We start from the raw sequence: 14,923 nt of genomic DNA, 5'->3' as shown, positions 1-14,923 counted from the left end.
ACTTGTAATAGACACGGTAGGGCCTCTTCCAAAAACAAAGTCAGGCTACAGGTACTTGTTTACCATGCTGTGTCCGGCTACCAAGTTTCCAGAAGCAATCCCTTTGAAAGAGCTCAGCTCCACCGAAGTAGTTGACGCGCTTTTGACAGTGTTTGCACGAGTTGGGTTTCCAGCCGAAATTCAGGCAGATCAAGGGTCAGTATTCACGAGCGCACTGACTTCCACATTCTTGCAGAAGTGCGGGGTAAAGTTAATACACAGTTCTGTCTATCACCCTCAGTCAAACAGTGTAGAGAGGTGGCATTCGGTGCTTAAGCGAGTTTCGCGTGCGCTCTGTTACGAGCACAAGGAGGACTGGGAGAACTGTCTGCCGGCAACTTTGTTTGCTTTGCGAACGGTTCCACATGAGGCGACAGGGTTCTCACCAGCAGAACTAGTGTATGGGAGGACACTCCGTTCTCCACTGAGAATGTTAAGAGAGATGTGGGAGGAAAGAGGGGAGAGTCCAACAGTGGTTGAATACGTGCTAAATTTACTGGAACGGCTAAGCGCAACCCAAGAACTAGTCGGAAAGAACACTGCAGTAGCTGAAAAGAACGCCAAATTCAATTACGACAAGAATGCGAGGCTTCGTACGTTTAAAGCCGGCTTAACGATGAAAGCGGAAAAGTGTAGGTTTGGTTGTTCGCAGGTTACTTATCTGGGCCATGTTGTCGGTCAGGACATGAGACGGCCCGCTGAGCTGAAAATAGCTACGATTGGAGAATTTTCTCAGCCGCGCACGACAACGGACCTTCGTTCATTTTTGGGACTTGTGGGGTACTATCAATGGTACATTCCGAATTACTCGCAATTGGCAAGTCCATTAACAGACGCCCTCCGAAAAGGAGCACCGAGTAACGTACACTGGGATAAGGACAAAGAGAACGCTTTCCAAACTTTGAAAACGCTATTGGTTTCTCGTCCTGTGCTTCGCGCGCCAGACTACACAAAGGAATCCATAATTCAATGTGACGCAAGCGACAGAGGTATGGGCGTGGTACTTAGTCAGGTCGGCGACGATAACGAGGAGCATCGTATCCTTTATGCCAGCCGTAAACTAAATGTAAGGGAGGAAGCCTACAGTGCTTCAGAGAAGGAATGCGCTTGTTTGGTTTGGGCCGCCCAGAAGATGTCGTGTTACTTGTACGGAGCGAAGTTCATCTTCGAGACCGACCACTGTCCTCTGACGTGGCTCAATCAAATGTCACACAAAAATGGCCGCTTGCTCCGATGGAGCCTCACTCTCCAAGAGTACAACTTCTCCGTTAGATATAAGAAGGGAAAGTTGCACAGCAATGCGGATGGTTTGAGCAGGCTAATTTGAATTCTGCGTTTTAGGGTGCCGCATAAATTTTAGGGTTACTAGTATTAATTTTATTAAGCGAAGAAGATCCCCTCTCATTTAGCAGGATTCCCTCCATGATTGCTGAATGTGTCAGCAGGAATTTGCTTCAGAAATTGGCATAGCGAAATGCAGCATTTTTTTGTTTCTGCACTTATGTTGTTGTTTTTTTAAGCCTAGCGAGTCTAAAGTGAGAGGCAATGCACGTCATCTCGGCGCAGAGCCATGTTGTGGGGTTCATTTTGCAGTTGCCTGTCCTTGTTGGATGTTTTGGGGCGATGACATCAATACACAAGTGGTCGCTGCGAGCCAAGACATCAATCCCCCCCTGACCACCAGCCGTTCTCTTCCTGCCTAGCGGTTGTCAGCGCTAGACAGTCGAGATTTTTCGGGCCATGGAGGCGCTGTTAAGAATGGCGAGCTGCAAGGCAAAATTGCCACCCAATTACGACTAGGGGACAAGACGCGCATCCCCCACTCTCCGTCGCTGTAGCTAGGAGGCGTTCGAAAAAGCGGGCTTTGTGCTGAAAATCGCATCCATCCACCAGCCCCGTCACCATTGTGACGGAACGAGTTCGGTGGACGAACAATGGTGCCGGAGCTCTCCAGCGCGGACCTGATCTGATACGCATGAACAAGCTGCCGCGGGAAAGCCGTTTTTTGGTGCTTCCCAGGCCTCGACCAGACAAGACAACGAGCTACCCACGATTGGCGCCGATACTTCCCGGAACGGCACCCCTCCAACGCCGGCGTCGGGCATCGGAATGTGTGTGCCTTTGTGTACGTAAATTGTTCTGCGGAGCGGCGGCAAGTTGGCGATGAGTAAACGAACAGTCGCCGCCTCGTATGGCCGGCGGACCGAGTGTATAAAAACTGTTGTTGTGCGAATGCTGGACACACTTCTCTCGTGCAGTCATGTTGGACTGATACTCTTTTTCTCAAGCAGTCATGTTAGACTGATTTAATTTCTGTAAATAAACCCATATTCCTCGTTCTCGATGAGAAGCAGTTCTTCACTTCATCAACGTCCTCAGCGTAAATAAGTTGGACGACGGCATGGGCCAGCTACCTTCGAATTCATGCCGTACTCGAATCTTGGCAAAGGGCCACGGGCGATGGGATTGAGCCCCCAATCCTGACCGCACGTAAAACCCCATAATTTAATTTTTGTTACTAGTACTGAACCAGTTGTAATAAAAAATAAATATCATTGCATTACATTATAAGGTGGAAGAAGATGTTTCTTGTGCAGTTCCGAATCGATTAAAAAAAAACCTAATGGAAGTTGCCCTTGACAATGATGCGGCGGATAGCGAATTTTTCTTTTTTTCTTTCTTACACCACGCCCCGCCCACGCTCTTATGTTTTAGCGGTTTCTGATTCGTGTAGCCCTACGCTTGCTTGGCTGTCTCGCGAAACTTGCGCGAAAAGAGTCAAGAACATGCGCGTGAAAGTCGCGTGACCGCGACGCGACAGACGCACCCTCCAGTGCTGTCGCGTCGCACTGTGGCATTAATAAATGAGCGCCGACATCACGAAAGAAAAGATACAACCACGAACTTTCTTTGTCGCCCGAATTAAAATTGCGGCTTTGTCCAAAAGGCGACGCATCGAGTGCTATAACAAATAATACACTGCAGCTCTACGCCGTATGGTTAGCATTATCTTTACCCGCCGCGGTTGCTCAGTGGCTATGGTGTTAGGCTGCTGAGCACGAGGTCGCGGGATCGAATCCCGGCCACGGCGGCCGCATTTCGATGGGGGCGAAATGCGAAAACACCCGTGTACTTAGATTTAGGTGCACGTTAAAGAACCCCAGGTGGTCGAAATTTCCGGAGTCCCCCACTACGGCGTGCCTCATAATCAGAAAGTGGTTTTGGCACGTAAAACCCCATATATTATATTATTATATTATTAGCATTATCTTTGTAATACGCTGTAAACATCCGCTTACTAACAAATAAAAAGCATGACCTCATGCTAGCCCAGGCAGACATGAACGCATTTTACTCGATGGCCGCGCACACTCGCTGTCCGGATGCTGGCGCGAGTAAGTGCGGCAGCAGTGGCGAGCGAATTGCCGTTAATTCGTGTTGCCTCGCTTCAATGCAAACGACTGGCGCTTGAGAATACCGCAAACGCAGTGCACACAATGCCACCAACCTTGCGTGCACTTTGTGTTTTTCGGTTCCGCTGGCCTTCGTAGACACCGCAGATTACCTAGAAGAAGGGCGCGTTCAGCGACCACAGTGCCCACCCCTTCTTAGCGCGCGAACCCTCTCCTCCTGGCTCCCTTGCACGAGCGAGGAAACGACGGCCTGCCATGCCACCGTCCTTCTCAGCTCACCCTCGCATCTTTTCCCTCGCAGCCACCGCACACGGCGTGCGGCCGTAATCTTTATCGCACTGGACTTCATCCGAGACATCACGGCGATGGCGGAAATTCGCCTGGAGTGTCCATATAATTGCTATCGCAATAATACAGTCGTAGTGAGCGGCCTATTGCCGGTCACTATTTTTGCAACCGACTACTGCACACGTTTTCCTTCTACCGTGGCACGTTTTGTAGCACGAATGGAACACAATTCGTTGGCGACCACTCAGTTGCGTATTTCCGACGGCTGATTGCACAGTAGCAGCCTGTCGAACTTAGTCGCGTGTCGAGCTTAGCCTGCCGAACTTAAGCGTGTCGAACTTTGTCGAACTCGGCATGCAGTTAAGTTAGAATGCACTTGGCGGTGGAACGGCAGAGGGCGGCAGCGACACAGACTCCTGTCTATCGCTTTTTTACGGCTACTTGCAGTCGCTCTTTATTGGATACTTAGTTTCTGACCGTTACTACTTCTCGACATGACGAGACATCATTCAATACCGTTGTCATGCTCATACGACACCTACTGGTCATCCAACTGACCGTTTTCTTTCTTGATGTGGTTGTAAGATACCCAGATTTCAGATGCGCCCAATCCGCTTGAAATCAGCTGAAGACCTTGTCTTTAAGAAACCGCCTCATCGGCTGTCAGGCGCCATTTTCATCAGCGACGACAGTAAAGGGTGGTGATGACATATGCAGCGTCATACCTCCTCGCTCGTGGCATGCGACTTGAGTAGCGCTAGAGGAACGCGGACCTTTAGGACGCGATCGTATCTTAAGTAAGCATTTTCCTGGCACAAAAGGTTTTCTGGAGGTTTCTGCAATGTTTTGCCAGTTTAGGTGCCTTTAGTGTCCCTTTAATATTTATTAGCTGACATGTTTACAAATACTGCCACACTTAGAGGTGTGTTAGAACTTTCCCCGTAAATTTTTTTACACTAATAGACAGGCTCTACCAACAGCTGTTACCAATTCCGTTTTGTGCAATGACTGAGCGGTATTGACATATGAAGCTTAGAACGGGTTGGTAATAAAATCCCATTTCAAAAAATTTAGACCCGATCGTTAGGTGGTATTTTTTGTCATTCGGCTTGTATTCGCATCTTCTATGGCCAACTTTTCCTGAGTATAAGAAAACTTTGAAATCCGTTGTGACCCATATATTATAATGAATACATCAAATTTGCGTTGGCGAAAGACATTCAAATTTTCTTTAAAGAATTTAACCCGTCTGTCTGTCTGTCTGTCTGTCTGTCTGTCTGTCTGTCTGTCTGTCTGTCTGTCTGTCTGTCTGTCTGTCTGTCTGTCTGTCTGTCTGTCTGTCTGTCTGTCTGTCTGTCTGTCTGTCTGTCTGTCTGTCTGTCTGTCTGTCTGTCTGTCTGTCTGTCTGTCTGTCTAAACGTTTACAGCAAGCTCGTCGAATTGAGTGGATAAATTGTGGAAGCTTACTTGAAATATTCGGCCACTTTAACACAGCCAGCGGGGGCCTTGCAGGAAACTCCGACAACCATCGAGGCGTTCTTGCCCGCTGCTGTAGCAATGTCCTTCAGCTCCTGCGAGTAGTTGCGTCACCAATGGAAATCGTCAAAGGTTACACTGCATAGAATAGTGCCGCACGGCTATTAGCCCTTTAATAATCCGTCTTACCGTTAGCATCTCAAGAACCGTGCTGTAGCTCTTCGTCACATACCTTTTGAAACACTGCGCTTTCAATGCAAATAACTTCTTACAAGTGCTTCCCTGCTAGATTGAAAGTGCAAAGAGCGCAAAGACACAAAGTGAGCACGCAGAGCTCCAGGGCTGGCCCTTTGTGAACCTTCCACACTTTTTTCATCTTCTAATGCTATATCTAATTCCAAACGTGGTGTGCACATTTACGGATGGTCATAAGCTTTCAGAGAGCTCCATTCCCTCGAGGTCTTTAAGATCTCGACGTCATCGAGACCCGCTGCGGTCGCTTAGTAGCTTCGGCGTTGCGCTGCTAAGCGGTCCAATCACGGTCGCGGCGGCCGCATTTCGATGGGCGTGAAGTGTGAGAAAAATCCCGCGTACAGTGCATCGGGTGCACGCTAAAGAACCCGAGTAGTAATTATTCCGGTGTGTGTTAATTATTTAAGTTATACGGCATGCCTCGTGATCAGATCGTGGTGTTCGCACGTAAAACCCCAGCATTTGCTCTCGCAATGCTTACGTAAAGAAGAGCGCCGGCCTCGGAGAGTGCGCGGGGGAGAAGCTGCGTCTTTCGTCAACGCGTGTATCGCTCGAGATCACGCGACCTCCGACGTTATATAGCGCGTGGGAAGACGGCACACGGGAACGACGCCTCCGAGGTAGAAAAAGGCCGGTGCACCTCGACCTGTGACGTCATGCCACCTTGCCCCACTGCCGAGGAATCTAATGGATACGCTCTCGAGGAAGACGCGGTGATATTGACATCACCGCTTTCATCATGCCGGGCTCGGCAATAGACATTTCTGTCCAGGTAGCATGACGCCATAAAGCATAGCTCACGGACGTGAAGCGACCAGCCAGTTTGGCTCGCCGGAACTCTGCTCCCGCCGCAGATTACTTCCTAGATACGCCGCGTGGCTCGCCACGTATGCACTTAGCCCAGCGGACAGCCATGCGCAGCCGCGGCCGGAGTAGAGGAGGAGAAGCCCAATCACCTGCCCCCCCCCCCCTCCCTTCTCCCTAAGATGCGCTAAAGGCGCCAGGGGAGCTGCGGGTAGGGCACTCAAGTTCGTGAGGGTGCTCAAGCCTCCATAATTCGGATAGTCGATTGACTATCAGCCTTAAATGAAATGTATGTATTCGTACACTTACAGGACCGTCACAGTGGGCTGATTGATGGGAAGGCGCATTATGTTTAACAGAGAGCAAACGTTCTTTCAATCGTACACTGGGGCATCTGAGGGTCTGATAAATGTACATTTTGCCGCTGGACAATGAAATACAATAAAGAACGCATGTCACACATCGCACACAGGTATGTGCAGTGTTTTATACCGCCACCACCTTTCAATTACTCCTGGGAAATCTTCGGACTTTATATGAACGGCGGCAGAATTGCTGGCACACCTCTGCCGAAATGGAAATGACATTTGCACACAGTATCGTTCTAGAACATTCTTAGCCTATGTGATCAATTATATGCACATAGGATGACATCTAATTTGCGATCCCACCATCGTGGTCGCTTAGTGCCTTTGACATTGCGCTGACAAGAACAAGGTCCCGGGAACAGATTGCGGTTGCGGCAGCCGCATTTCACAAGGAGTGAAATAGAAGAAAAAACGGCCTTGCATTATGTATTGCATGCGCGTTAAAGAACACCAGCTGCTCAAAATTGATCTAGTGCCCCTCCCAGTGCGGCTTGCATTATAATAAGATGGTGGTTTTCACACGTAAAACTGCAGAATATTAAAATTTGCGATCCAGCTTTGTTTGGTTGGACACACCACTTCAGCTTTCAGATTGGCGATGAACCGTTTACGCAGAAGTAACAACACAAGAATGATACCGTGCTTCTTTGATTCCGAAAATTTAAGAACCATAACTTATTTTGGGGGCATGAACACGAGTTACCAAGTGCCGATCCCATACACTATCAATTTCCAGGAAGCCGAACTAAAAGCTCAACATGATATTCTCAGATCTAGGTTTGCAGAACAATGGGGACGTGTCTTCGTTCATTTGTGCATCGTATTGTTACGCGAACGACAGATTAGGAACTGGAGACTATTTACAAAGTATATTTACAAAGGGTAACTGCAGCGCAGGCCAGTTCAGCCGACAGCTCGAGAGCCAGAGAGCGTTTGTCTTCTTCGTCGGGGCGCCCGCGTGCATGGTCCACAAGAAATAATCAATATGCATGTATCAGTATCACAATCAGTTCTTTAAGAACGTACCGAATTCTGACTGCGGGAACATACTTTGGTATCCAATTGATCCTTCCTTGAGGTAAGCGCAAAATTAGCGTCACTTATTTCCTGTACTTTTCTTGACTCGACACGTTGCATGATTGAAACAACGTTAACGATATCTGCTGCCTTAGCTAACCTTGAGTACGGTGAGCGCCGTTTTCAAGATATCTGGGTTGCTTTTCACAATCAGATGGTGGATGTTGAGGACCCCCCAGTGGTAGATCTTGTGCTGCCAGTGATCCTTGTAGTGCTTCTTCCCGGCATCTGATTTGACCTCGGCGGAGAAGTCGTTAATTGCGCTGCGAAGCAGATAAAGGTGACGAAATTTCGTCAAGGTAACCATTAAACAGTGACTGTCACAAACATCCGGCGACGTTTCGCATGTAATAAACACTTTCGCTAACACTTTCTTGGGAAAGCTTGTCGGGATGTGCGAATATTTGAAATCGAATAGTCACTATTCGTAAATGCGAATGTCTCTCGAATACTTTTCGAATAATACAAAACTTCAACTGCGCCCACTTACATATAACATTGGAACAAAAGTATGGTAATTTTTCACCACCACAGGCATAGTATAGAAGTAAAACGTGAGAAATTGTGTAGTGGGGCAGGCTACGTCGCTTAAGTAACCATACTTTAAAGGCCATGCAGCTGTAATTTCCCCTCTGAAGAACAATGTGCTCAAAACACTTAGTGTTTGCTCCTAATGCTGCGTTTGTGTTTTAATGTGAGAGCATTCTTTCACGAGTACTCCAGCAAAATCTGTCTAGCGAAAGGGTTATTGATTGTATCTGCCGAAAAATGTTTTATTTGCGACGACATTTATTCGTTAGAACAGTAAATGTCGACGTTCGTTGCTTTGTAAGTGATAACGAACATTTGAAGCCAAAAATAAGAAGTTGGTCGGAGATAATTTTGTTAGCAACATCGTGTCTAGTGCAAAAAGCGCGACACTTTACGCGAAGGGATACATAGGGCTAATAGAAAATGGATGGGGCGACTTATAATAGGGAGGGGCTCAACTGAAATTTGAGGGTGGGCCAACTTGAAACTTTGGGGTTGTGCAATTGAAATTTGTGGATGGGCCATCTCGAAATTTGGGGTGAGACAACTGAAGATTCAGGGGCAGGCCAACTTAATAGTTTTGGTCGGGCCAACTTGAAAATTGTAGGCAGGCTAACATGAAATTCAGGGATCAGCAAACCTGAAGATTGGGGGCGGGCCAACTTGAAACTTGGGGTTGGACCAACTTAAAGCTTGGGGTTAGTAATGCTTGGACGTTGGCCGCCCTTAAATTGGCGGTTGGGTCAACTTGAAATTTGGGGGCGGGCCAAGTGAAATTTGGGCAACAAAATCAAAAGCTAAGCAACAACCGACTCAGAATGCTTAATTTCCCATTTGCAGACCATTGTCATAATTACCTGCCGCAGTAGCTTAGCGGGTAAGGTGAGCCACTGAGCACGAGGTCACGGGATCAAATCCCGGCCTCGGCGGCTGCACTTCCTTGGTGGCGAAATTCAAAAACGCCTGTGTCCCGTGCATTGGATGCCTTTAAATCGGACTTTTGGTGCGTAAAACAGCACAAATCAATACAATTCTCAGAGTGTCTGTGTTATTTAAATTAACAACACCTCACAACATATTACGTAATGACAGAAACTTGCTAGCTTTCCTACTAGGATGCGAACAATCTTTTATAGTTACTGTGACAACGGCATTTCACTCTTCGAAAACCATTAGTAGATTATACATATTCGATTCGATTCGTTTCTGGCACTATTCGTATCGTATTCGATTCAGTGTAAAAACTCACTATTCGCACACCCTTAAGGGACTGACAACTGACCAGAATTTGTTGTGAGACGTTGATGGAAATGAAATGACCATGATTTATAGCGATAAGAATTCAGCATGCTGTACGCGATTGAATAATTTTTAATTGGCAAAGAAAGTCTCAAAAACCAGTAAGTGGTGAGGCCTCATGGTGAAGTCTTGGCACTTCGGATGTAGTCTATGAGATTAGTGTGCGTAAATCGGCTGTTATTAGGTACAACCTAATTCTTGCCTAGAATTGTTTTTGCTATATAATTCGTCACTTGCGCTTTATTCTATGCTTCAGAAATCGAAAGCACGCGCATGGCTACAGCAGCACGCTGAAGTGAGTATCCCGCGTGAAAATGTCGTTTCGTTTTTCGATCCGATTGGCTTTATTTTGACAGGCTAGATACTGAAGCTATTGGACAGGAAATCACAAAAACACGGGGCTGTTATACCTTGGACGCTTTAAAACTTCGGAAAACATGAACCCCAGGAACATCAACTTCTTAAACAAAATAATACTTTCCCACAGTCACGGCCGCACTTGTTGTCTGCCTCCTAATAATGCCAGCCTATAATCGCTATCGCGCTCACCTATCACGGTTTGAAGGATGTCTCCTGTGAACGAGTACATCCTGAGTGCATATTGAAAAATTCTGATAAAAAAGGTTCCAAAACGCGACATCATGATTACACACTGTGACTGGTAAGCTTTCCATTGCAATAAAAATATACGTACTATGAAAATTGGTTGTCAGTCACTTTAAAAGCTAGTAACCGCGTAATAGAATGTCGAGATCATGATTGCATGATCTGTACTTGGACGAATCATGTATGTAACCTTGTCGCTGTTTACACCGACCGACTGACTGACCGACCGACCGACCGACCGACCGACCGACCGACCGACCGACCGACCGACCGACCGACCGACCGACCGACCGACCGACCGACTGACCGACAGACCGACAGACCGACAGACAGACAGACAGACAGACAGACAGAAAGACAGACAGACAGACAGACAATCCTCTTTCTCTTGTCTAATGACTTACAACTGAAAAGTTTACAGAAACCAGAAGAAAGTTTAAACTCGTTGTCCTGCAGTACATAAGGTGTGAATTGAGCTAGTCGGCAGTTCATAAACGTTCTGCAGAATCGGCAAGTGAACGAGCTTAGGCTCTACGTAAACCATCAACCTAAAACAATTTTTAAGATTTTTGCCGTGACATGTCCATCACAAGAAGACAAAATGCAATTGCTCAACTATTGTTGCTCTCTAGTGTCCCCATAAAACCCTTGTGTGGGCCATCGGGAGAGGAACCTAGCAACACTGCTTACGGTGCGTGCACGGACATCCCGAATTCGGTGTTGTGGGCGATGTTGGTTTCCTTGGCTGCGTCGAAGATCGGCTTCAGGTAAGCATTGGTGAACGTGCCCATGAAGGTGTCCTCCGGTCGCAGTAGCAACGAGTCGTAGAAGATGATGTCGCACTGGCCGTCCAAAGGAAACGACAGACCGACGTCCAAGTAGCTCACCGTGCACACGGTAGTGTTGCGACGCAGTCCCGGACCTGTCGTGCGAAATCCGTGCAAATTTACGGTCAGGCGCACACGGCAGCCTTGCCTCGATACACAGTCAGTTGTATGAGGTGTAGACTTGATTCGTTTCGCAATGATTACCCATGATGTGCGCAAAGTTGGGTTGCCTGGCTATGCTTTGAGAATGACGAATGTGTTGAAATAGGGAATCACAACGCGCAATGAAGAATGTCACATGATCTATTGCAGCTACAAGCACAAGGTTTAGTCAAGTCCTTGTACTAACCATCATTCCCATGGTAGCTGAACGATCGCAGCATAAGATTTTCATTAGAGTTCTATAGAAAAAAGCCGCTCTTTCGCCAGAAACGCGAATCATCGATTGCGATAGCAAATTGCAGACAACTATACTAATTAAAGATAACACTTTTATCGGCCTGAAACATTCCTAGGCTCACTAAATCAACCTGAATGGCGCGGACAGCAAACATGAACGCATCATGCTCGATGAGCGCGGACACTCGCTGTCGCAAAGCTGGCGTGAGCTAGCGCGGGAGCAGCAGCGAGCGAAGTGACATCCCTGCCGTGTATTGGTCCAGTGCAAACTCAGCGCCGGGAACACACAGCACAAGCCACGCTACGAGCCGTCGACGCCATAGAGGTTCCTCCAACGTGATAGAGGGAACACTGTCTGGCGCAACCAGTGTCAAGCTACCTTGGCAATGATGTGAAGTACATGGATTTGACTGATCTTCGTGCTTGTGATTCAGACGTTCTTGAGGATTCGTTCATTACGCTGTGTATGCCTTCATTGTCGTGAATCGCAGAGCAATCTATGCTTTTCTAAGTGCAGAAAACCCTCCTGTCTTAGAATCATGCCATCGGGCAATTTGAATAATATTGATTTAATTATTTATTACGCAGTGAATTATAGAAAATTACGAGTTTACAAATCACGAAGTCGTTTGAAGCCTGAAGGACGAAGATTAGGCAAATCCATGCACTTCCCACAATTACCACACTGACTCAAGTGGTCCCACTGCAGCTCCCGGAAACACAACGCCACAGTTCCTTCTAGTAATTATTAATGCGATAGCGTTAAGAGCACCGTATAGCAGAAGAATCTGGCGGCGGCGTCCGGTCGGCGTCCTCAAATTTCAGTTGACGCAACCGCAGGTTTCAACTTGGCCCATCCAGAATTTTTATGTTTGCCCCCCTCCCAATTTTCAAGTTTACCCACCCCCAAATGTAAGTTGGCACATACCCAAATTTAACGTTGGCAAATCCCCAAGTGTAAGGTGGGACATCCTCAAATTTCAATTTGACCAACCCCAAATATAAAGTTGGCCAGTGCCCTAATTTGAAGTTGACCCACTCCCAAATTTCAGGTTGGCTCGCCCCAAAATTTCAGGTTGGCCAACCTCCACATCTAACTTGGCCTACCCCAGATTTCAAGTTGGCCCATCCCGAAATTCTCGTGACGCTGCTCATGTGTCTTTCTACATAGCTGGCTCGCTCTGTCTTGAAAGCGATTGTCTTACGCGAAGGAAGCATGGGCGAACAGTTTATCGTTGGGCAACCATGGGAATGCTTACGCATTTAATAACGTAAATAGGGACGAATTTAAGAACGCCTTTTTAAATGTTCCTGAGACAACTCGCAGTCCGCACTATACCACGTTATTAAGTTCACTATTATTTTCGTTATTAAATGTTTGTCCAAGCCGCCCCTGGTTTGCTACAGGGAAATTGCATATTGCTACACACGCAAAGATGAGATAGCGCGAACATGCGCAGGGAGCACCGCGGCGTCGAAGCACAAACGGAAAGAACGCGAACGCTGCGATTCTCTTCCCGACCTTCAGGCGTCTTCCTCTTCTGGCGCTCGCTTCCCTCGCAGCGACAAACATTATTTCGCCTATGTAGACACATGGGTGCACGTAAAACGACTTACGTTCCGACGTGGTCACCGCGGCAGGCAGAGTCGTCGTTGGCGGCTTGGTTGTTGTCGGTGGCGGCTTTTTCGTTGTCGGTGGCGACTTTGTTGTTGTCGGTGGCGGCTTCGTTGTTGTCGGCGGTTTCTTTGCCGGTGTCGACGGTGGCGGCGCCTTTGTTGTCGTAGGCACTGGCGGGGTCGTCAATGGAGTCGGCGTTGTCACACTGGGCGTTGCTTTAGGAGTGCTAGCTGATGGCTTTGGAGTCTTAGGAACCGTTGGAGGCGTGACAATCACAACCGGAGTCGTTGCCAGGGTCTTGATAACATTCGTCTGCGTTTAGGAAAGAAATAACCTCCATTGTACTTTCATTGCAAAGGACAACGTAGACGAATGATGAATCGAGAAAGATTGCCCGTATACGTTACAAATGCTGTGATGAGCATGCATTTCGCCTGTGTTCCTGCACTAATAATCTTTCTTCGATTCACACCTTTGTACTGGGCATCTTGAGTGCGTCAGCTTTGACTACAATGTCGACATCGACGTAACCAGGGCTGGTTGTTAAGAGCACTTCCTGCGAAAACCTAGCCCCGGGTTTCGTCCTCGCTTGTTTTTTTTTTTAATCAAATGGCACGTGGAGTGGGTTGTGTTCTTGCACGTGACAATGCCAGTGGTCCAGAACTCTTACACGTTCATGCATGAGCATGCATGGATAATCTGCAGGTTGTCCGAGTAGTGAAATTTCACAGTGGGATTAATACGAATATTCGAAATAGAAAATGTCATTAGAATATCGAACATTTCTTCATTTATCAAAAGGGTGAAATATATATTTATTTTGTAAGCGCATGTTATGCCGTTCGCAAACTGACGCCATGTTAAGTAAAGAGCTTTGTATAAAAGCAATAATAACTTTTCCCTACCAGTATTACCATGATAATGACAGCTTATCAAACGACAAAATAGCACGTCACCCGATGCACGTAAACTGTTGTGTTCGTTGACGGCGATAAGTGTGACAGTGGAGCGCCGCACGTTCCTTTAAAATGTGCATATACGCTCAGACTGATTCAATAACAAATGATTTTGCCTAAATTCATACACATTCGTATATGTAGGCTGCTTAACATTGTGGCATTTCTAGCGGATGACAGCAAATCAGCCAGCATATGTTCTCTGTCCCGTGTGTTCGCTCAGTAGGTGTTCCCTCTGTGCTATGACGACGGCTTGGCTCGTTCAGAATTATTCAGAGCAATTTCGCTCGCATGAACCTCCAGTGCTCGAGGTCGCAATAAGTGTTATCCTTGCGACTCGGGGTCCCAAGACGTGGGATCCACTTTCCTCGTGGAGGGGTAAGTGAACGTGAGGCTGGGTCCGATATTCAGGACGTTGGACCAACACATATATTTACATAAGTACAAGAAAATGCAATGAAATACAGAAAAATACAGAAAAGTTGGTGATAAATTGGTAGTTGCTTATGAATCCCGCCGTCAGTAGCTCCTTTTATGCCGTGTGTGATCTTTGTTTAGTCACTTCCCTCAATCCGGTACCAGGGGGTCGGTGACGCCAGGTCCCACCAATCCGGAGGTAGGTCGCCCTTCTTACCGACGCCGATCGTACTATGAGGGGTGGTGGCCGGGTCATACTGAGCGCATCTCTGGCTTTGACATGCCAGTTACTGCTGCTGACAGGTGACAGCTGTATCATTGACCAGCGCGGCTATTCCCTCGCTGGTCAATGACTGAACTGTGGCCACAAGTTGTCGCGTCCTGAACGGCCGATCACAACCATACCCACATAGAAAGGATTATCGGAAAATTTCGGGACTTCTTGAATAGAATACGATACAAACAGCGAGCACTTTCCATTTGTGTTCGAAATTCCGAATGATCTACACAGCTCCGATCTTTACTTTCAAGCACAAAGTATCTATACTGCAGT

The 14,923-nt window shown here is 47.3% G+C and overlaps 1 protein-coding gene across 1 annotated transcript in view; it reads right to left on the bottom strand.

Annotated features, from left to right (window-relative positions):
• The window catches only part of LOC139049671 (uncharacterized), a 71,722-nt gene that overhangs the window by 32,118 nt on the left and 24,681 nt on the right, over positions 1-14,923 (bottom strand). The window contains exons 7-10 of the mRNA XM_070525361.1: positions 12,997-13,309; positions 10,844-11,075; positions 7,818-7,980; positions 5,208-5,311 (exon numbers count right to left, since the gene is read on the bottom strand). Of these exons, the coding sequence (XP_070381462.1) occupies positions 5,208-5,311; positions 7,818-7,980; positions 10,844-10,944 (368 nt within the window). The 5' untranslated portion in view covers positions 10,945-11,075; positions 12,997-13,309. The remainder of the gene's footprint in view (positions 1-5,207; positions 5,312-7,817; positions 7,981-10,843; positions 11,076-12,996; positions 13,310-14,923) is intronic.

Source organism: Dermacentor albipictus, chromosome 9, assembly GCF_038994185.2.
Source record: "Dermacentor albipictus isolate Rhodes 1998 colony chromosome 9, USDA_Dalb.pri_finalv2, whole genome shotgun sequence".
NCBI classification, from domain to species: domain Eukaryota; kingdom Metazoa; phylum Arthropoda; class Arachnida; order Ixodida; family Ixodidae; genus Dermacentor; species Dermacentor albipictus.
Note: the sequence above shows the minus strand (reverse complement) of the source record. Positions and strands in the feature narration are given on the sequence as shown.